Source organism: Fukomys damarensis, unplaced genomic scaffold (genome assembly GCF_012274545.1).
Source record: "Fukomys damarensis isolate Sample0158 unplaced genomic scaffold, DMR_v1.0_HiC HiC_scaffold_2, whole genome shotgun sequence".
NCBI lineage: Eukaryota > Metazoa > Chordata > Mammalia > Rodentia > Bathyergidae > Fukomys > Fukomys damarensis.
The window spans coordinates 41,752,741-41,777,003 of NW_022900914.1; the positions used below are offsets into that span (position 1 = coordinate 41,752,741).

General features: G+C 44.5%; 1 protein-coding gene across 3 annotated transcripts in view; it reads right to left on the reverse strand.

The window, feature by feature from the left end:
* Positions 1-24,263, reverse strand: part of Spred2 (sprouty related EVH1 domain containing 2) — a 130,413-nt gene that overhangs the window by 104,685 nt on the left and 1,465 nt on the right. Inside the window, exon 2 of one of the 3 annotated variants that reach the window (XM_010609729.2) lies at positions 2,125-2,229. The exons of 1 other annotated variant lie outside the window; for it this stretch is intronic. In XM_010609729.2, the coding sequence (XP_010608031.1) occupies positions 2,125-2,129 (5 nt within the window). In that variant the 5' untranslated portion in view covers positions 2,130-2,229. Of the gene's footprint in view, positions 1-2,124; positions 2,230-23,481; positions 23,582-24,263 lie in introns of all 3 variants that reach the window. One more of the 3 variants, XM_033764409.1, reaches the window with a different exon arrangement.

Sequence of the window (24,263 nt, forward strand, 5' to 3'; positions counted from 1 at the left end):
AAAAAAAAAAACTAATAATGAAGGAAGTTGGTTTCCAGGGACTTACTAAAATATTATCATTCAAATAGCACTTAACAAGGGCCAGTTGCTACAAATCCTTTTGCTTTCTTTCCCTCTCCTTTCGATTTTATTTTATTCTGACCCCAAATATTCCTAGCTAAAACGCTCACTGCTGATTCTTTTCCCTCCCACTGTACACTTGTGATGAATCTAAAGCAACTGTGAATGGGTGTCCAAAGGAGAGGGCCAAACTCCCCAATCCAGCCCAGTGCAGACGCCTCAACTTAATGTTAATGGGGCTTCAACACCCCCAGAAGATTAATCAGCACAGTGGGGACCCCCGAGAACATAAAGGCTATTTGGCGGGAGTGATGCCTCACTGCAATCTTCTTTCCTGTGATTACACCTCATTTTATAACAATGTTCAGACATTTGGTTTGAGCAAGTATAGTAATTACATTTCTCACTTTCAACTAATTTAAGCAGCTACATCTGAGCTCCTCCAACAAGTCCTCAGGCTTCTCCGCCCTCCTCCTCCCACCCAAGCACTCCAGTTGAAGCACTCCAGCTGGCAACCAAGGCCATTGCAGAAGGCCCAGAAGGCCGAAGGTGCTCTCAGCAATTCCCAGGACCTCTCCAAGCCGACCTTGAGGTGGGCAGCCCCCCCACTCACCCAGCACCCACCTAGATGAGCCCAGCAGAAAAAAAACCAGATTGACCAGACTCTCCCATCACCCAACTGTGCACATTAAGCTGCCTGTCTCGCAAGAACAAGGACCCGAGTTCAATTCCCGGTACCAAAAAACAAAACAAAAAAACCAACTGTGGGCGTTGGGCTTAGCCCCCCACACCTGCATTCTCCTCTTTAAAATGGTGCCTATATATGTTGTCGAAGGACTGTCCTTTGGGATCGCCCAAGGTGGCAGGTTCACCAAGCCACAGAATTAGAAAATCCCCCTAACTGTACAGGCAGAGAGGAAATGCAGACACACCAGGATTTCCTAATACTGCCCATCCACAAACCTTCCAACCTTCAACCCCTTCTTCTAATTCACTCTTTCTTCACTGCAGTTTAGAGTGACTCAAAATGCTAAAGACAGAAAGCAATAGCAGCTCCAGCTCCAAAACAAAGAGCCTAGGTTTGCTAGATGGGCCCCAATATTCTACTCACTCAGGTCTGTGCATTCAACTTTGGCTCCAAGTTTGAAATGAGATCTTAAGAGAGGCAGTGACCAGGGCCTACCTTGGTTTTAGAAATGAAACCAGTCCGGTCATACTTTTGTGCATTACATCTGTGCTGGCCTGACATTTTATCTCTGGGAGAAGTTTGGGTTTTTTTTGTTTGTTCTGTTTGTTTCTGGGTGATGAGGAGGCAGCGACCACACTTCATTTCCTCCTGCTTGGCAGATCAGCCACCCTGCTGCCCAGAGGGCCAGGTCAAAAGTAGTTAATATCAAGTTCTCCTTCCCCCAGCTGGAAGCTGGCCCAGTCCACCAGACTGGCCTGATAAAGCAAGGAGCTGCCACTTCCTAGAGATTAGGGTCCCCTTCTCCCCAGCGCTCAGCTCAGCTCCCTGCCTGGGCTCACACTGGCTTCTGAAAACCAATCAGCCAGTGGAAAGTTTAGTATCTTTCTCAAGTGAGGCATTCTGCTACTTTATTCTTGGCTAAAAGTCCCAAGACAGAAAGTCTGCGACCTCATCGCTAATGTGAACAATTTAGATTCTCAAATAGTAGCACCTCCGTAATGAGAACTTGAGGTAGTTATTAGAGTGTGAGAGTGTGTGTGTGTGTGTGTGTGTGTGTGTGTGTGTGTGTACTGGTGGGGCAGACGGGAGGATTAATACCTACCCTTGAATTCAAGGACAACAAAAATACAGTGAAAACCCACTAAATGACAACCTTCAGGGCCATTTAAATTGTCCTCATCAACCAGATGTGTAGCAAGAGGGGCTCGAATCTTCTCTATGTGGCCAGAGAAAAGCATGAATGCTGCAGGCAAATCAAAGAGGTGGGGCCACAGCATGAAGTCTCAGCACAGGGTCAGGGAGGGAGCTGCTGACTTAAAGCCCATTTTTTGGCTGAGTCTTTGTGTGCAATGACTGTTGTACACACTCTCACTCACCCCATAAATGTAGATTTTGGGGTCTGGTTGGCTTAAATCAAAACATCGACTGTATTTGTTCTCTTGGGCTGGATCACGTTGTTCTTCCTCTGGGGGAGACACAATCTGAAAAGGCAAGCCACAAGCAGCCGCTCAAAGTCCATTCTGAGGATGTGCTCCCGAGGGCTCCTGGGTGACCCCACGAGTCTGGGAGTAGGATGCACACGTTAGCTATACTTCTACTTTCTACGGCAAACAATAAAAAATGGCAAAAGCTGGGAAAGGGAGCCAGAGAACTAAAAGGGCAGGGAAAAAAAAAAGGAAGCTCCTCAAAATGATTAGGACCTGGCTGTGTGTGAAGGTAGCTCCCCATGTCACCAACCCAGACCACACCCCCTGTCCTCTTCCATTTCTTTCCCTGGCCCCTCTGGCATCTTGCAGAGTCTATGGAATTCAATGTCACAAGCAGGGGAGTGGCTGTAGGTCCCCTGCGTATTAGTCACCTGGCTTGGATGGTATTTTTCTGTCTGTTTTCAGCTCAAGGTAGTTCTTCCTGGGGCCTTCTTTCTTGTTGGTTCTATCTTTCAAGACACTAATCAAAGGAGCAAGATCCTCCCTCTATCCTGACCCCTGGGCCCACTCAGTAAGACTGGGTAGCCAGGTACAGTGGTGCACGCTGAAGTTGAAACAGAAGGATCTCTGTGAGTTTGTGGCCTGTGCTACATAGCGAATTCAAGGCCAGCCCAAACCAAATAGTGAGATCCTGTTTAAAAACAAAACAAAACAAAAAAAACCCAAACCAAACAAGTCCGGGTGACCCTGCTTTCTAGGGACTTCCAATGTGTCAAGACACTGCAGTGGGCACCGTCATGTGCTGCATCTGACTTAACGGCCTCATGGTGTTCATCCCATTGGACAGCCAAGACAGCTCGTGTGTAAGAGAATATGCAAGTGAGAGGCAGAGAGGCAGGACTTGGGTTAGCTCGCCTGCAGTGGCCACAACTGTTCCCGGCGAGATACCCTGTAGTCCGTCTTCTCTGAACTGGTCACAGAGCTCCAGGCAGACTGCTCTGACCAGAAACCAGGGAGACCCCAGTCCCTGGCCCCAGAAACGAGCTGGTGACACAGTAGGATAGCGCTTCCTTACCCATAAGTAGTGTCCCAACACTGCCTTTCATACCAATTCCTGATCCCTTAATCCCCACCCTGGGGGGGGACCAACAACTAACAGTGGGTAATCTCAAAAGCCACAGATCCATACAGGATGGCTTCTCCATGGACCAAGAGCACGCACACATCCATGTCTTCACTGCAGCAGCCCAAGAAAGGGGGACCTCAGCACTTTTACTCTCAAAGACAACAAGGCTCACTGAAAATCCTGACAGTTCATCCCTGGGTCACACAGTGAACAGGCAGCAGTTACGTGCGTCTTGGTTCAGAGGTGTACTGACCGGCACAGTAGCCCCTGCCACAGGGGGTGACTGAACACATGAGAACAGATGGGCCCCAAGTGCAAGACACTTGTGCTGCATTTCATGGGTGTAGCACGAGAAAAGGTCAGACACATTGTTTTCGGTGCTGGGGCATGAACCCAGACCACACTGAGCTACGTTTTCCAGCTTTTAAAACATTTTTATTTTTAAGCCAGGCATGGTGACACAGGCCTGTGATCCAAGCACTAGGAAGGCTGAGGATCACAAGTTCAAGGCCAGCCTGGGCTACATAGTGAAACACTGTTTCAAAAAGCCAAAATAAATAAATACATTAAAAAAAATTTTTTTTTAAATTTTTGAGACTGGGTCTTGCTAATTGCCCAGGGCTGGACTTGAACTTGCATTCTTCCTACCACAGCTTCCAGAATAGCTGGGGTTACAGGCATGTGCCGCCATGTCCAGCTATATTTAAATACTGATTAAATGTTGAAATGATAGTTTTTGAACACACTAAACAAAATATTTATAAAATTAATTACACCTGTTTCTATTCCCTTTTAAACATCACTAACAGGGCTGGGGATTTAGCTAAGCGGCACAGTACATGCCTGGCAAGTGCGAGGTCCTAAATTCGATCCCCAGTACCCCCCCACCAAGGCCACTATCAGATCACTTCAAGATGCATGTGTGGTCTGCCTTATGCTTCCACTGGACAGCACTGGTCCAAATTCTAGCTTTTTCCAAGTCCTACCACTTCCTAAAATATAGCTCTTAGCAGTTTAATCTTAAGAACTATTTGAGACATACTATTTGATAGTCTAACCACATCTTATAATTAGAATTTTGTGTCTGATGAAGTTTTTTGTTTGCTTTTGTTTTTATTTGGTTTTGGTGGGGTTTGTTTGTTTGCTCGTTTGTTTTTTGAAACAGGGTCTCACTATGCAGCTCACCATGTAGCCATCCTGGCCTCAAATTTGATTTGCCTCAAATCCTCTTGCCTCAACCTCCTGAGTTCTGGATTATAGGCATGCACTGAGAGGGGCTGTTCCTGGCCCCCATAAAAGCGTCTCAGGTTGGACTCCCACGTTCCATGTGACAGGGTGTACCTGCCCATGCGAGGATCTTAGCATCACTTGTGGGATCTGAGTATACCTCTCAGGCACAGTCCTCTTTTTAAAAAGCACTACTTGTATCCACATCTCAACTTTTTAACCTCAGGAGATATAAAAAAACTGAAAGAAAACCCTAGCTTTTCTTTCTTTCCCGCCCCCGCCCCCGCTAGCTTTTCTTAAAGGATGAGGCTCTTCATGGTAAGAAGGTAGGCAGAGTGTGGCCACCCACTGGGTCTTTGTGGAAACGAAGAGCTGGCCAGGGTCCCATGGTCCCAGCCCAGAGGACCCAGGGCTTTTGGATTCTGCTGCCTCCAAGTGGAAAGCTAGCAGAGGTAATCTAGATTGCTGCCACCTCTAACCCTGTGGGTTTGTTTTTCATCCAGCATTTTCCACTTTTGTTATAATCATTGTCATCAAACTGAATCAGCTACCTTTGTGTAACTTTGCTTTCAAGTCATGCACTGGGCTGGGCTTGTGGCCTCTGTTACCTCATCTGCTCCTCCACAGCCAGCCTTTAAGGACCCAAGAGCAGCTCTTTTGAAAGCAGTATCGCTGGGTCTCCTTCCCTTCCTTCCTAAAGTTCCCATGATGTGCCCCGCAGGGGGGGCATTTTGATCAGTTGCAAAAGTGTTAACATGGCATCACTTAATAGTGTGCCTGAATTACATACTTTGAAACAGTACTCCCACAAGGTGACATGACAAATAGCCTTTGTACTGTACCTGTATGCTGTGAGCAGCCACCCATGTGTAAATTGTGTGAAGTAAGTAGTATGAAGGGACTTGTAAAACTAAACTACAACTGGGGACAAAAGTGGTAGATGGAATGCTGGTTAGCCTAAAAAGCTCACTTCCTTTCCTTAATTGGCTTCTGTCTTAGTGTTAATTGGCACTGAGTTAAGTGCCTTTCATACAAATCTAGAAAAGCTGACCTTTGGAGCCCTGGTGACTTGTTGGGTAAATATGTCTTTATGGACTCCATAAAATGCAGATCATGTAAACACACACTCAGGAACTATTAAAAGCACTGGGTGGCTACAGCAGGACACAAGGGTGGCCTTCAAAATTCCTGGGTACTCAATAGTTAGACATTAAAGAAGAAAAGTGAACATCAAGGCTACAATTCCATTTAGAAAGTGGATCACAAACTTTGGCTTACAGCAGAAGAATCACCTGGGGATTATTTCAAAAATGCAGGCTCCTTGGCCCCTTGTGGAGAGGCTGGTTCTGGAGGTCTAGTCTAGGCGGGCCTCAGACATCTGTACATTAACAAGCCCTCCGACTGAGTAGGTGGTCCAGGAGCAGTTTCAAGAAGTGACATTACTGCTGTGAGCAGCTTACTCACTTTCCCACACACCAGGGAATATAAAAGCCCAGAGTCCTTCATCTAGAAACAGAGATCCTTGGAGCAAGAGGGACCCCATTCCCCAGCCATGCCTAGTAAACCAAGAGCCAACAAACTGCCCAGCAAGTGACTATCAAAGGCACCACAAGGATCTTTTTTCTCTGCCCCTGTCAAGGGGACAGCTATCTGTGCCTCAAAACACACATCCTGAGGGTCACCCACACATGCACACATTTTCCAGGCCAACAGCCTTGGGCCTTTACTCTGACCACGGCCCCAAAGCCATACTGCATCCAGAGAGGCAAACACCCACAGTGTCTCAGAGGCTATGGCCCCCAAAAAAGCATCTCAGGTTGGGCTCCCATGTTCCATGTGACAGGGTGTACTTGGCTGTGCTCAGGAGACCAGGCTGACCTATGGCCACAGGAGGAGGAGAAAGCACTTCGGTGTCCCCAGGACAGTCAGCTTGATGAGAACTGGCACTGCTGCAGAGGGCCGTGGTTCCTTCCACAGGACTCGCTGAGAAGCCCTTGCACACTCAAGTCACTGTGAACGTGGAAGCTGCAGCCCCTTATCAAGCACGAATCCAAGCAGAAACTGGGGCAGCCGTGGGAGGAATGGGAGTCCCTCTTGGTTCCAAGAACCAAGATTCCTGGGGCCCCATCCCAGTCTCTGGAGGGGTTATGCACATCTATCACAAATAACCCCAACCCCAAAGCTTATCGGAGTGGCTGTCACAACATTTGTTTTTTCTAGCTGATAAGACTGACAAATTAAGTACTCACTGTAGTAGATTAAAGTATTCCCAAGGCCAGAAAGTGTCAAGCCTATAAACAGATCATGAATGAGTATAAATTTGCAACAATCAAGAATGAGTACTTGTTAGTAAGAGTCAGTGTGTCATTTTATTGAAAATTTTAAAAAATCTATAAATCGTTAACATTCTCAGTTCTAGCGGTACAGCTGCTTCAGAGAGGCTACCAATGCAATTTACCAACATACTACTGGTAAAACCACTTGTAGAGGGAAATGTCAAGCCATTAAAAAAAGTGGGGACCTTGCATTCTCAAGTTGCTTTTGCATAAGGGTGAACTGCATCATGCACTCACTCTACATAGGTTTGTTTGAATTAAGTGATTTTTATTATGTTTTAAATTTTGAGACAGGGTCTTATTGAGTCACTAAGGTGCCTGGGCTGGGCTTGAACTTGTGATTCTACACCCTCAGCCTCCCAGTGTGCCGGCATCTCAGGGAACCATTAATTCATGCCTGGCTGAATGAATTAAATAATTTTAAACCATCTGCCAGATTATGAGTTCCACATTCGAAACAGGGGTGAAGAGGAGCCGACTTGCTTGGTTAGTTTTCACACATGTGAGTAGCACACTTTTCCACATCGCCACTCACACAATAGTGGATAGTGATGGTAACAATTGGGACGCTGTCGTTCTTACTGCCCCGGAGAAGTGCGCCTCTGCGGAAGGAAGTGCTGGCAGTCAGCTGTCACCGTGGAGATGCCACCTTCAGCCTTGGTCTCTGCATGTCCGGGAACCCCACCGATCACAGTCCAGCTGCTCACCAAGGCTGTGAGGTGGTAAAGAAGCTCCCTCACTCACTGAACTGGGAGAACCTTATGGAGGAGATGAGACACACCAGCAATACTGGCTGAACCTCTAAATTCATCTACCTCAAACCTCTGCAGGGCTGTGGATTTTGCCTTGCAAGTGCAAGAACCTGAGTTCAATCCCCCCATACCAAAAAACAAACAAACAACATTAACAAAAACAAAACCTCTGCGAAGGAAGCTAAAGTTAGGGGTAGGGTAGAGAAGAGGAGCCCAGGGAACGAGGTAGGGATAGACCGGGTGCTGCAAATCTGACAGACAGCAGGGATGGAAATGGTTCCCAAGGGCTCCAGCCAAGATGGCGATGTTCAGGATTTCATCTTTTGGCAAAGAAGTTTCTTGAGTTCCTGTCAACTTATTAATTGATTCTGTTCCATTAAAATTTTTAAATGTGATAAAATATACATTAAAACGTACCATTTAACCATTTTAAGCTTACAATTCAGTAGCATTAAGTACATTCACAATACAATGCAAAACTTGTCTCACTTTTAAGTGTGCCCTTCACATTTTCTTTTTTTTGTATTTTGGTACTGGAGATCAAACTCGGGACCTTGTGCTTGCAAGGCGGGTGGCAGAACCACTAAGCTAAATCCCCGGCCCCCCTTCACATTTTCTGATAAGACATTTCCACGCAGTGCCACATTTGTGGATGACAAGCTATAGTCTTATTACCCGGCATCAGCTTTTGTTAGAGACATCTGTTTTAAGTCAATGTATTTTCATTTCTAGGTAAAAGCATGTTTAAAGAAAGTTGTTAAAAAAATCAAATTCTAGAACTACTCTTCGTTTCCTGTAAAAATTATTGGCCCCATTCTTTAAAAAAAAAAAAAAAGAAAGAAAGAAAGAAAGAGGAGGGCTGGGGAGGTAGCTTGTCCCTGCCTGGCAAATGCAAGATCCTGAGTTTGATCGCAGGCACCAAAAAGGAGGGGAAAAGAGGGGAGAGGAGAGGAGGAAAGCATACCGGGTGTAGGGGTGCATATCTGTAATCCCAGTAGTTGGGAAAATGAGGCAGGAGGCAGGAGGGTCGCCAGGAGTTCAAGGGCAGTCTGGGATACAAAGTGAGCCAGCATAAACTACACAAGGAACTCTGTCTCCAAAAAGTAAAAAAAACAAAAAACAACAACAAAAAAAAACAAAAACCCCTATATTTACTACTTTAACCATTAAAATCACTAAATTCATATCCTAAAGGCATCTGTGTTACATCACCAACAAAAACTTCTGAAAAAAATTAATAGGGCTTTTAAAGTTTCAGCCAAACTTTTTAAAAAAATTAATAAAAAACAGTTGTAATTTTGGGCAGCTGTGATTCCCCCCCTCCCCGTACTGGGGATCGAACTCAGGGCTTTGTGCTTTCAAGGCAGGAGGCAACACCACTGAGCTAAATCCCCAGCCTGAGCTGTGATTTTTTTTTTCATGTGCTTTATAGCTTGCTTTTTTATTTTAAAAGATTGTTTGGAAAAAATAAAAAATTTTAAAAGTATGATTTTTGGATCCATAGAGTTTATTTTTACTGTCTGTATGATCGTTAACCTGTTTCATCAACCTGGTATATTCTTCGAGGGTCATCTGTTATCTACCTTGAAATGTGAAGAACAAAGGACCACTGATAGGGATTCCGGTTTTTTGTTTGTTTGTTTTTTTTTTGGTGCGGGGGATCCAACTTGGGACCTTGCACTTGAGAAGAAGCAGGCGGTGGAACCACTGAGCTAAATTGCTGGCCAACTGATAAGGATTCTTGTCACCTTTTGAATACCATCACAGGTATTACAGGATCAATTCATGGGCAGTGGACAATCAAGAGGATCCTTAAAAATTCCCATGCTCCCTGGTCAATACTGTCCAGATTGGGTTCATTTGGGTGTTACAGTCTAAGAGTCATATTAGAGTCTCCCAGATTTTAAAAATACTAACTCAGAACAGTTCAACTGGGCTATGGATGAGGAAGGTCAAGAGTGTGGAAAGATGGGGCTGTTTCCCCTGTAGCATCCTTAAGCCACCCGGCTCTGCTGCCAGACCTCGGAGCCTCCTGTTGTTATCCTGGGGAACTGCCTTTGCTGAGAGTAGGTCCACTTCGGGCTGCTCCAACCCACACAGGGCCCAGGGAAGGGGTGGTGGTGGGCCACCTGTCTCATTCTCCTGACTGCTGATATACCTACCGCTTGATCTGGAACTAGAGGATGGGGAAGGGGGAATCTGCAGGTGGTGTTTGGGCTCAAAAGGGACCCTTTATGAGAAAGAACACCCTGCTTCTAATGAGGCTTAAACTTGAGAAACAATGTGGGAGGGGCTAGATGCCAGAGAGAAGGAAATATTTTGAAAACCGAAGTTTCCTATCTGATACAAGTAGTATGGACCTCTATTTTCAAGGGGAGTCCTGACTGAAAAATATAATTTCAAAGCAGGACTGGGAAACAGATCAAGTCTCACCACTGTGCAGTGGGGTGTCCTCCCGGGCTGTCTGATGGACCTCTGAAGGACAAGGTCTTGGTTTGGGGATAATCACCCTTCCTCAAGCCAAGGTTTTTACAGGCCCTTTGCCATGACACTTACTAGCAGTGTGATTCTGTAGAGAGGATAGATAACTCCAACCTTACCTGGACTGAAAGCATGGGCGGGTAACCTTGTAAAAATTTAAAGAGTAAAAGCTACCATAAAACACACTCCATATGCTGAGTGTGGTGGCCCATGCTTGTAATCCTAGCACCCTGGAGGCTAAGGCAAAAGGATCACCACGAGTTTGAGGCCACCCTGGGAACACAGTGAATTCAAGGATAGCCAGAACTACACAGGGAGACTCTGTCTCTAAAGAAAACCCCAAATAAGCAAAAAACCCAACTCTCCTTAGGTGACTTGCAGGTCAACTCCTTCCCTATCCTTGCTATAAGAACATCTGTTGGCTTTTAAGTGCACTAACTTCTCACAAAAATGTTCCCAAACTGCCACCCTTCCATCCACTGCCCCCCCAGGAGACCTGCAGATGAGATATTACTTCCTGCTATGACCACACCACCTTGGCAGGTAACTTCAAAAGCAAACACATGGGCAGAACAGAAGCCAAGGAGGCCAAGGAGAATGAAAAAGCAAAGCTAATGTCCCATTAACTCTTTTTTTCTGGTGCTCAGGTGCAAAAGCCTGGGAACTTTACATGTGCCTCTCATCACAAGGCTCACCTCTCTCCTAGGATGTAGAGCTGCCGCCCCTTCCCTAACTCCACTCCCAACACTACCCATGGGGTCATACCCCAGGACCTCCTGTCCCTAAGGTCCATCACACAGGACCAGCTCTTGGGAAGCTCATTCCCTCTCCCTTGCACAGCTGTAACCCCAGGCTAGCATCTCCTCAGTGCTGATGTCCACATCCACGGGGGCCATGCTGGTCTGAATTGTCCAGGCCTCCACCATCTTCTTCCTGTCTGCTAAGGTTTAACAACACAGGGGCAGTGAACGTCACAAATGTTTAACCACAGAACCCCACACAGGAATGGAACCAAAATGAGATGACATAACCCAAACCACCAACTACTGGTAGCTATGTAACCCTGTGTTACTTACTAGATCTCTCCAGACTGCAATTTATGTATTACAAAAAGGAGTTGTGTTTTTATTTCCCTAAGATACTCTCCATTCTAAAATGTTGCAAGCATTTTACTCTAGTGAGAGGGCAATGTACCTGCCACTTCGCTAGGGCAGTGTCAACTGATGGGTGTTATGACAAGTGACAATACTTAAAATGAAACAAAACCAGAAAACCTCCCTTGGGTTACAAAGAGAGTTGCTTAATTTTGTTCTACCGCAGTCTCTTTGACCACCTTCCAATTATTATAACGTCAACTTCTCTAGAATGCAAGTTTCTACATCTAGGCTCCCTGCGTTGAATTGGTGTCAGACAGAAAAGACCTGCCCAGATGTCAGAGACATAATTAGGAGTGGCCTCCATGGCTCCAGTCTGGCCTGTAGCAGCTCGATTTTATCAACTTAATCACTTCATCTCTTTGCTTTAAAAGTCTTAGTAGTTCTGTTCTGAAGCACCAGGACCCTCAGTATCCCCACCTAAAGTTAGTCTCAGTGGACTTGACTGACTCTCTCTGGCCTAACCCAGCACAAAGTTGGAGGTGCAGTGTCTCTGTCAGTTTGGAACTGGGACCCCCCTACTTCCCCATCTTGCCGGACCTACACTTCCGCTCAAATGCCACGCCTGTCTTTGGCTGAGTCCTCTGAAACTATTCACCTGGCAGAAAGTGAGCTTTCCCCTAGGTAGTATAGCGACAAACATTTTAGTTTCTTCTTTATACTTTTCTTCATTAAAAACAAGTAAGAACAAAAACTCGTATTTCCTACTTAGGAAGAATTTGAGGGAAAGATAGTTTCTGTTTAAGTGAGACAAAAGGGGGAAGTTTGTATTTTTTTGTAAATGTGAAGTCTCCTTACAACATTTGCAACCAGAAAAATACTTCGGTATTATGTTATTATTCAACCCTTCGATTTTAGACTGAAAACTGAGTACAGGGATGGTCCCCTGTCATTCGTGCAGAGGGCCACACAGCAGGTTAGTACCACAGGGGTGGGGATCTAAATTTCCTCGGTTCCAGCACTACCACCCATGGCAACCAAGCACCCATCTTCTCTGCTGTCTGGAATCCACTCAAGAGCTTTAAGTGTTGAGGTCATCCTCTGTTCCTCTCTTACCGAAGAGTTATGCAGTGCAACATATCAGATATGCAGATAAATGCCGACTTCTAGAGTAGAGACGGGAATAGGGCCAGAAGAAAGATGATTCATTCCCCCCAGCTTTTCCTTCTTTTAATGAGAAACCTAACTTCATATCTAGTCTCTGGGGAGGAAGTGGAGACTCATTTTCAACTCCTCATCTACCTCCACCTAAACTTACCTCCGGTTTTCTGCAGATTTTCCATGCAATCCACTCCAGAGTGTGAAGGCTGGTTCCTAACTTTCTACATGTAAGGACTTAAAAAGGACAAACTCCAGGGACCAGGCCCTACCCAGGGATGACAGTTGCTTTTTCTTAACTGAACTGAGAAGAACTATATGACACACATCAACTAAGAATTCAGTAGTATTTTAATGAGGTTGCATTTTATTGTTCTATAAATGTGGCTACCTACACTCAAAGGGGATAGTACATATTTACGAGTGCCACTGCATACTGGTTCACGAACAACACACACAGGGGTTTAAGAACCACACTGTTCAAGGCTTACAGACTGAGGTATCTAAACACTGAGCAGGGTAAGCCTTACCCATGCGTCTCTGAAAGAAAAACATGACAGGTTAATGAACAAAGCCAGAAGGTCCCACTATACCTACCTCCTGTTATTAACAGGATCTTCGTATTTTTAGTATCACTTTTTGGGGAAACAAAGGGTTTCTCCCTTATTTCGGTCCTCTGGTCTATTCTTGGCTCTCCCTGCAATGCTGCCTCAAGTACAAGGTCCTATTTCAATTCATATTCCCATCTCTTTCCCGTTTCTCACCAGGTATTATCTCTGAAGAGTATGAGCTGACAAGTGACGGATAATTTGCATTTTAACCCTATTCAAATTTGAGTAAATGGTTTAATATGCATGCTAATATTCCATCATTATTCCAATTAAGGAAACTATTATGTTAAAGTGTTTAATCAGGAGAATTAAGGAGAACTCCAGACACCTAAAATTAACCTTTAATAGTCTTGACATTCACTCCATTTAAGTGCAATTTGCCAAGCTATAAGCAACTCTCACTTTAAGACTTTGGTTTAGGCACGTGGGGATTCCTGATAAGACCTAAAAAGCAATTCATTTCCTAACTAGATTGCTGTCTAAAAGAATAAACTTAAAGGGTGGCAATTTAAATACAATCAAATCCCCAAGCAGTCACATTCCAGGAGACTTAAACATCATCATCTTGATCCCCAATAAAAACAATGCCATTTGCATCAGAAACAACACAAGTACTTCCTCTTTCTCTGACCTTCTCTGTTTAATTACTTCCTGTAATTTTTTGTAGGGCTGAGCTTGCCTGCTTCCCAGGGCAGCAAGCTTTGCATACACGACTAACTTGTTTGGAAGGTGTACAATGCCAGCTTGACTATTAAGACATTCCAATTTGCGGACTTCACATAACTAAGTGAGGGATTTCTTGGGCCTCCTGGCTTTCACCAAGAACTTTTTTTTAAGCCCCAAGGAAAAGAAAGAATCTTCCTGGTCATGCCTATCTAAAATCAAACTACACTGGTTAAAAAAATTATAATCTCAGGCCCAGTTACTGAACCAAGATTCTCATCTTACCAGATTTCCCCAGCCAATCCCTATTCAAGTTCGAGTTTAAGAAGCCCTTTCTCAGGAGAACTGCTGGGCTCCAAAATACAGGGTCTGGTGAACAGCATGGTTTGTTACCCATTCTGCTCTCACCATCAGTACTCAGGGGCTTGTTCTCCTTTTAAAACAAAGGCCATCTCACTGGACTCTGGTTCTCTGCTCCATGGAGCTCAAGAAGAATGCAAAGAAATTTCACCTCACAGTTTGGAAGTGTTTGCACGACTCTTAAGTGAAGTCCAACTTCATTTGCTTAATAGTAATATAAATCAAGCAATACACACAACACTGTTATACAAGAGAGCAGAGGCCCGTTAGGACATACAATGTCCTCAAGTCAAGGACATGGAGGAAAAATAACTAGGGCTGTCTGTCCTGTGACCTCGGGCAAGACATCTAATGTCTCAGAATACCTTCCTCACCTGTAGTATGTAGACACTGACTGCTGCTGCAATACTCCACCCAGGGGTGCACACACACATGTATGTACCCCCCCCACACACACACACACGAACGAACTCTCTCTTCTTACTTGCTGGTCAGGGAGTCTGGCCAGAGCCAGAGTCTTTAAAGCTCCCCTTGAAGTTTCACCTATGCAGATCTGAGAGGCCCGAGGCTGATGGCCCTTCCGGCTAGCCACAGATTCCAGGAAGCCAGAGGGAAGGAGGGGAACAAAGGGAACAGCTCTAGCAATTAGTCAACCATCAAAATAATACAGTCCTTGTCCCCTAAGGCACCGGCAGGTATCTAACACCTTACAAAGTTAGTTCCCCAAGGGCAAGGACTTCCTGAAAGGCATCACCGCTAGGTGGATTAGAAACTAGGCATTTGCAAAATGCATGGTATGTGGGAGGCATTCAACAAGCTAGTCATTCCTTAACCTCCCACCTAGTCCTCGAAGTCATCTACCTGACATAACAATTTATGCACAAAGGTGGGTGTGGCTGGTGTCTGTCTGTCATCCCAGCACTCTGGAAGGCTGAAGCAGGAGAATTCAATTTCCAGTCCAGCCAAGACAATTTAGACTTAACAAGGCCCTGCCACAAAACGGGATGGGGGCACTCTGAGGACATAGCTCACTACAAAGGCCCAGATCAATCCCCAATACTGTAAAAAGAAGTAATTTACACATGGTTTTGCAGTACATTCTAAAACTCAAGTTCTTTATGATTTAGGTTCAAATCCAATTCAAACTTCAAATCAACACCTACAATGTAGTATTCCCTACTTTTCCTTGTAAAAAAGACAACTAAGAATGGGTACGTAGTGAAGGCTTCAGAGCTGGCTAGAATGCTGTCCACACATATCAATGGGAAGTTGACCATCAGAGCCAAAAGCTAGAAGTTGGGCCAGCGCCCTCCCAACCTAGCTGGGCAGATTTGCTGTGGAATTTTGAACTTGAGGGGGAAAAAACAGATTTGACTTAATCTTTTGGCAGTGGAGAGAGATTTAATAACTATATTAAGACTATTTACATTTATACGCCTTTAAAAGGCCTGTAACATGAATAAAGTTACTGAGATGTTGACGATTAAATCAAACTGGCCCAGCACTAACATCTTCATTCCCACACCCTCATCCACTTTATTCCCTGGCTGGAAGCATAAAATGAAACAGCAACATGGCATACAAGTAGACAAAACATGTCATAAGCCAACTTACTCCAAAAGAACCTGCAGCCCCAAACACCCCCTCCAAACTTTACTGACTTATTTTAGTAACAGTTTGAAAGCTGCTGGTAATAAGATTTCTAGACCACAGATCAGGGAAGGGCCAAGCATGGTAAAGGAGCCAACGATGTCTCTACAGGTAGGGACACTCAAAGTCGGGGGCAAACAAGCGATAAAAGTCAGCCAGGGGTTGCGGGGTACAGGCCTGTAATCCTAGCACTCTGGGAGGCTGAAGCAGGAGGACTACAAGTTTGAGCTAGGACCAGATAACTTAGCAGCTTAGTGAGATCCTGTCTTGAAAATAAAAAGGGGCTGGAGATGTAGAGCTCAATGTGAAGACCCTGGGTTCAGTTCCCAGTCCTGGGGAGGGGGAGGTAAAAATCTCAAAAAGCAAGGCTGGGATAAAGTTTAGTGGCGCTGCGCCTACCTGGCAAACACAAGGTCCTGAGTTCAATATCCTGTACCAGGAAAAAAAAACACTATCATCAACTATGACCTGGAGTACAAGGGCTGACAGCAGGGCATTACTGATATGAGTGTAAAAACTAAGGAGCTGTTATTCTAGAGATATCTACCAGGGCGGCATGAGAAAGTACAGGAAGCAGCAGAACCTGGGCTTCTAGGCACTCACTCTCCTCCCACAAACTCTCCAAGGAGCCCTGTACAAGTCTCTTCCACTCTCTGAGGTACAAAGCGGGAATCTGGCTTCCTGCCTCAAAAGATGGCTGTGAGGCTAAGGTAGATTATGGATACTCTGCCTCGTGAACTCTGAAAGGAAAACAGTGCCCTGTTCCGTGACAGGAGACACACTGGAGCAGAGGGGTCCACTGAATTCTCAACGTATCTATCAGGTGCACGCTATTCCTTTGGGATTCAGGGTTCACAGCTTATGACACCGTGTCCCTCGGTAAAAGGGCAGAAGCAGACAGCGTCTAACCCCCCACAGCCCACATCTGTCCCTCTACTATTACGGCAGCCTACTTCTTGTCAGTTTTGAAAAAGTAACCTCAGATATGTAAACAATGTCAAAAGTCATTCAACTTTTATAAAAAGTGATGTTATTTTTTTCAATGAACATTTGCTTCAAGCAATCAATAAATGTCTGCAGAAAGCCTATGGTGTGCTCAGCCATGGGCCAGGACAAGGGCATAAGGGTCAGCGGGATCCTCCCTCACCCGGAGGGGCAGAGGGTGAGGTCTCCCTAGGCAGTCTCAGGTGGGAAGCAAGTGCAAACTAAACAGTGCTAATCTGGGGCTGGGCATTTAGCTCAGTGGTGCCGCCCCGCCTGCCTTGCAAGCCTTGCAAGCCTTGCCTCAATGACCCGAGTCGATCCTGGTATCAAAAAACAACAACAAAAAAACCAACCAAGGCCGGACATGATCGCGCACGCCTGTAATCCCAGCACTCGGGAGGCTGAGGCAGGGGGGTCGCTGTGAGTTCGAGACCAGCCTGGGCTACATAGTGAGTTCCAGGTCAGTCTCAACTACATAGTGAGACCCTGTCTCAAAAAAAAACAAAAAAAAACCAAACAAACAAAAACTACTGGGAATGAGCAGTGATAATGAAAAGACAAACGTGTTCCTACAGATGAACGAGGACAATTAAAAGAACTTAGCCTAATAATTAACTCGGAAGCATTTATGAATGGACCACAAGAATATACCTAAGAAGGAACATAACCAGGTTTGAAAAATCATTGTTTCAGTAGAAGCTGCCTGTATTTGTTCTAATCTCGCCGATCACAAATTAAGTGTTAGTGAAGTCAAAATCAATTTCTTTACCTCTACCCTTTAAGTTCAAGTAAATAGAGAAATTCATAGTTACCTATCAATGGGGAAGCTGGGCATGGTGCTCATCCCAGCACTCTGGAGGCTGTGGCTGACTTACAAATTTGAGTGTTGTTGGGGCAACTTAGTGAGAGCTCATCTCAAAATAACAAAAGGGGCTGGGGGTGTAACTCAGTGCAAAGGCTCCTTGGATCAATTCTCAGTACGGGGGTGGGGGGGCAGTCACCCAGCATTTTTTCTGGTACCAGGGTTCAAACTCAGAACCTTGTGCTTGCCAGTTAGGTGCAGCACCACTGAGCTACATCCCCCACACCACACCTATCTTGAAAGTAGCATAAATAACATAAGCACGATTTGATAGCACATGTGCAGCAGGCCGTATGTGAACATTCTGCTGATAAAGATCACCTGACAAAGGGAAACGAATCATTATGAAACACTTGTTATTTAACTACTATGCCAGTCAATAAAAGTACTTTACTAATCCTGGCCTGACTTATTTTCACGTGGAGGAAGGCAGGCTGTTATCTATTCCGCTTGCCTCCTCAGGGCGGCAAACAACAAGGCCAAATACTCCTCCTTAGCAGCAACCAGAAGTGCTAGAAAATGCCTAAAATCTACCAATATCCTGGTCTTAAATATAGATACAAAGAAACATTTCTAAGAATAAATGGTCAAGTTTATCAATACGACTGGGTCTTTAAAAAAAAACAACAAAACCTACTTTCCTTAAGAGAAAATGAGCCAAAACAAACAACCACACACAGCAGCTTCCTGCTCTGCCTCTATTATCAACTTGTTCTATTTCTGAGGATTGTGCATTTGTATTCAGTCAGTAACACAGCAACTATGCCAATCCTGGAGTTCATCAGCAAAGCTGTCTCCAGTTTCAAGTGCTAAGACTCCACCAGAACGCTGCAGTCACTGCAAACTGTTAATATTGTGATTTCTGCAGATTCTCCTGCAGAGGCAGAAACACAGGCCCCGTCGTAGTACGCTCAAGATCTTCTACCTCGCAGTTCCCACAACAATGCCAGGAATCGAAATGGTTTTGAACTGCCAGCGACAGATCCCCCATAAAATAAATTCTACAAGCTGGGCACACGCACGCCTGTAATCCCAGCACTCGGGAGGCTGAGGAGGCAGGAGGATCACTGTGAGTTCGAGACCAGCCTGGACTACATAGTGAGTTCCAGGTCAGTTTCAACTACATAGTGAGACCCTGTCTCAAAAAAACCAAAACAACAAGAACAACAACTACAAAAACAAAGATTAAGTTCTACAGTTCACCCAATTCCACAGAATACACAGGGCCTGCCCTCCCGACAAGATGGTGAGCTTCTCAGAAGTTTTCCACATACCCTGTACTAGCTAAATGCCCCGACTGTAATTACTGCATTATCCCACAGGAGTAAGTCAGCACTTTAAAATAATTAAATCCATTCTTTTCTTCAATGGATATCAAGCAACCACAATGTATCCAATGGTTTGGGGCCAACAACTAGAAAGCTAAGAAGTCGAGAGGTAAATACAAATCCAAAAAATCGCCATATTCTGATACAGTCTACCCAGTATGGGGAAAAAACAAGAACCAAGGTATATCATGTAAAGGTACAAGATCCCAATGATAAATGCAACTGTATCATTTGCTTTATTCATTTATTTGTTTATTTGCTTTAAATGTACTAATAAACTTAATGGAAAAAAAAAGTGCAGAATCTAGCCCGTACTAAGCTTGGCTCCAAAAGGTGAGAAATGGCACACAGTGCCGGGGAAAACACTACAAAGAGTCATCAGTTTAGACCTACAGAGTGGGGCTGGGGTGGTCAAGTAGCCCCCCAACCCCCGCAGCCCTGAAATGAATGGCTCAGAACTGTCTGGGGGAAAAAGCAGAACTGCACCTACAGAAGGTTAGAAAAAGAATGTTTTTTGGGTTATTTCTATGGCTTCACTTTTTAATGTATTTTATTGGTTAAAGAAACTGGAAAGCAGAGGGGACCTGTACAGTCAGGAAAGAAATTCAGACAGCCACCAGCAGATGGAGATTAGTAACACGTCAACTACCTAGTGGATTATGTGGCCTCGCCAATAGCCACCCAACTTTACACAGTGACAGGGCCTGGCTTACAAGCTCCCTGAGTCTGTCCAAGTTTTTTCGTTTTGTCTTGTTTTCAGGATTCTCTAATGAATAGACCAAGATTCCACTTCTGCAGTCAACTCCACATTAAAAGAGTCTGCCGTGTAGAACAGAAATATATCCCTTTTTAAAGCTAAGCAAAGACCATGGATCCGATCCATATTGGGTTTTATTCCCACAACTGTTATTTTAATTAATGCAGATTGAATACTCTAGTAATAACTCATCTGAATTCACCCCACCCCATAATCTTGAAGTGGATCCCAGAATACTCAACCCCAAATTTATTTAAATTCACTTTAACTCTGTAAGCCCTTCATACCTCCCAGCACCTTTGGGGAAGATACCTCAGAAAAATCATGGCAATGATAGTGTAGCCAATTCAGATAAATTACAAACTAACAGCATAACTGACAGAAAAGATGGGAGCTCTAGAATCTAGAGTAACTAAGGCTGGAGTTCAGGATGTAGCTCAGTACCATAACAGAGCTCTTGGCGAGCACATGTGAGACCCTGGAGTTTGGGACAGAGTTCTTCCTAACCAGGCTTCCGGGGTGCTCAATTCCCAGCTACTTACCCCTACCACCTGTATCCCTAGCTATAAATGGGGATAAAAAAATAATTACATCTACCTCACAAGACTGCTGAGAAAGGGCCAGGCATGGTGGTACATTCCTTTAGTCCCAGTGCTCAAGAGGCTGAGGCAGGAGAATCACTGCAATTCGGTCTACATAGTTAAAACCCTGTCTCAAAAAAACAGAAAAAAAACAAAAAAACAAAAAAACAAATTAAATCACTAAAATGCTACTAAAAAAAAAAAAAAGACAGAAACTAAATCACTAAAGTGCTATAAAAAGCATTTGGTGTCTTGGGCAATGAACTTTATGATTCCTCACAAATTACATGGGTGACAGACACCTCCTTCAGGTCACTATCTGACAGACACCTCCTTCAGGTCACTATCTGGGAGATGAAAAGCAGAGTCTGTGAGACATGGTCTCAACGCTGCACAAAGCCACAAGGCATGCCCACGTTACACAGTGGGTTCTCGACTATGCCCTCACATAAACTACCTCATTTAATCGTCTCAGCAGCTTCAGGGAAATGGGGAAGATTTATCCTCACTCTATTCAACTGCATAAATCCAAGGTGAGCCAAGTAAGCAACTTTGCCTTAGATCACGAAGTGAGCAAAAGCCAAAGCTATGCGCTTTAAGTATATGTTTCAACTGCATTTTGCTTGGCCTCTGGCTGAGTACCTAGTTACAAAAAACATTTTTCAGATAATTCAGGCTGAGTGTTAAGGACATTAGGGAATTATTTCTTAATTTTGTAAAGTGCAATAATGGTACTGTGGTTTCATAGAAAAGCATTCTTTTGAAAAGTAAGCTTAACTATTCAGGTATAAGAATCTTGATGCTTGTAATGTCTTTGAAATAGTTCAGCAAAAATATTTAAGCCTTTTTATATAAAGGGAGAACTTTTTTTGTGGGGGGGTACCAGGGATCAAACGCGGGTCCTTGAGCTTGCAAGGCAGGTGGTGGAAACACTGAGCTAAATCCCCAGCCCCAAAATGGAGAACTTTTGAGCAAAAGAAAAAATGTGACTGAAGGCGAAGGTGCAAATCCATTCTTGGCAAGAAGCAGGTTACAGAGAGGAGTTCATGAGAACAAAAGAGAAAGCTGAAGACAGCATGGTGGCCTGCCTATAATCCCAACACTCTGGGAGGCCCAGGTAGCAGGATTCTAAATCCAAGCTCAGCATGGCCAATTTAAGTGAGACCCTGTCTCAAAACTTAAAAAAAGAAAATAACTTTTTAAAAGGGAGGTAGGAATGTAGTTCATTGCAAAGGTCTTGGGTTCAACTAACTACTAGTGCAAATAAAGAAAGAAGAACAGCAGCCCCATATTTCCAAAGCATTTGTAGCCAAGATCAAATGTTATAGAGATACATAAAATTCTAAGGTCAGCCAGGTGTAGTAATCCCAGCACTCAAGAGGCTGAGGCAGGAGGATCGCTGTGAGTTCGAGACCAACCAGGGCTATATAGTGAGTTCCAGGTCAGTGAGACCCTGTCTCAAAATAACCCCCCTCCAAAAAAAATTCTAAGGTCAAAAAATTTTTCCCACCAGGTATGTAGCTAGCTCAGTGGCTTGGCAGGCACAAGGTTCTAAATTTGATTCCCACATGCACACACTGAAAACATTAAAAAAAAATTTCCCTTTCCTATGTAAGAAAGACTACTTACAAGATGAGCGTGGTGGTGCATGTTTATAATCCCAGCACACAGGAAGATCATTGCAAGTTTGACACCAGCCTGGGCTTCACTGTGAATTCAAGGCCAGTCTGAACTACAAAAAACGAGACCTTGTCTCAACGAACAAACAAAAAAACCTACTTAAGAGTTTGCTGATACATTTTACAAGGGTGTGTATGAGGTACAGGGGATGAAACCCAGGCTAGGCACATGCTACATAAGCATTCTACTACAGCCACAACTTTTTAAATTATAAAAGGAAAAATACATGTAGCAATGTAGATCCTAAGATGCGTTTCTCTTCTCTTTGTTTGTTTTTTGAGATAACAGTCTCAGCTATGTAGTTCAGGCTGAACTGGAACTCAAGTTCCAGTTAATTTAGAACTTGAAGGGAGCTTCCTGCCTCAGCATCCGGAGTGCTGGGGATTACAGGTGTGCACCATCACACTAACAGGATGCTTTTCTTTCTGGAGTGAGATCAAAGAAGAATAGTCAGTGTATGACTTTTCTGGATGGAAATTATTTCTGGGACCATCAACCAAACCAGACAAGATTTCCTGTATTAGCACATATATAGTTCTGAATTGAAATGAAAAAGAACAGTAGGATATAAATATTATTTTCTGGAATTAAGCACAGTTGACCAGTCGCAAAATCTTGATTTACTGTATTGATGCTAAATAGCAGGTAATTAAATAGCTGAACCATTAATAAAAACACTGACTATATTGTAGAATATCAATAAAATCTGTTTAGGAGCTGGGTAACCTATGGTAGAGTGCTTCCCCTGCTCATGAGGCCCTGGATTTGATTCCTAACATGAGCAACACCCCCACACCTGCCACCCCTAAAAAATCTATTAGGGAAGAGGATGTAGCTCAGTGGCTCAGAGCCTGCCTTATAAGCACAAGGTCTTGAATTTGATCCCCGGAAGGGGGGGTGGTAGAGGGGAGGAATGGGATACAATAAAATTTATTAAACTAAAAAGAAATCTTAGCTAAGGTACAAATACATACACCTAAGTCTCCAGATTGCTGTGTGCTGATACCAATTCTCTTTATAAGTAACACACCCTACCTACTTTCAAAAAGTACACGAGGGGGCTGGGGATTTAGCTCAGTGGTGCTGCCGCCTGCCTTGCAAGCGCAAGGACCCGAGTTTGATCCTCGGTATCAAAAAAAAAAAGTACACGAGGGACCTCAAATATAAAACCATTAAAAGAGAAAATAGAAGATCAAAATTCATACAGTGGAAGGGTAAGTAAATCTAGTAAAACCCTAGCTAAGAGATGGATACCATTATCAAGTAATAACGCTACAGTACTTTGCATTGCTAGTGTGCACTACCCCCAGCAACAACAAAAGAGCAAACATGGCAAGCTCTGTAACTCAAAGAGAATCCTTCCTGCTACTAACATTTAAAAGGAAATTTTCAGATGGGTCATTACGTAACAATGAACAACATAAGGGACAATGACTGTGATGGGTGGACATTTACTGCCCATATCGCTGCTTTCTCCCCAGGCATTTGATTATCGATGCCAAGGTCGGTCACACTCAAAGAACTCACAGAAGGCCACTTCCGCAGTGGCCAAGGCCCCCACAGGCTTTCTGTTTCTCTCACTGAAACCAGAACCTGTCTTCACATCGTCTGGTCTCAACCAGGTGGTTTAAGCAGAGTGGCTGATGTTTAACTTACTCATAAAGCCTGGAATGGAGATACATTTTTTGCTGGTGATCCACCTGAAATCCTTTTGCTCGGGACAGCAGGCCGGGCAGGATGCAAAGATGACATGCTGCTGAGAAAAAGGGCAGGCCAGACTTGCACTCTCCAGGGATGGAGCCAAGGAACCCAACCAAGAGTGGCCAAACCTTCAAAAGCCCGAGCTCCAAGGCCAGAACACACCTCGGTCGGCTCACTACGCCTCCAGGTCATGCGTGCAGGTAGAAACAGGACCCAGAAAAATGCCCGTTTATCCACCACATTCAAAAGGGCCAAGACCTAGCAGAATATTCCTTCTCCTTTGTATTTCAGCACTAAAGGCACAACTTTTTTCATTTTACCATTTCAAGATGGGTATATGAAAGCAAAGCCAAATGTCTAAGTGTATCACCCACCTTGCACACCAGCAGCACTGGCAGATCAGGGTTATGATAGTCAAAGCTCACCGGGGACCCACAGGAAGGAAATTCCCCTTCCCAAATATCAGGCCCCCAAACCCCGCCAGGCAACAGACGGCAAAGGATAAAAGGGCATCTTAAAAAGAAGTCAGCTTGCTTAGAAGACAGCACTGCATTCTATCACCTGCTGCAAAAGAAGACCTTCAAGCCTCCCCGTCGCCCAGCCCTGAGTCACTTCCCCTCACTGCACTACTGAGTCTCAATGTTCGCGGAGGTGGGGGGCGTGAGAGGGAAAAATCCACAGGGAGCCCGGAGCTGGTAACCCTCAGCCCCTACTCTCCACTCCGACCCTCGGAGGGG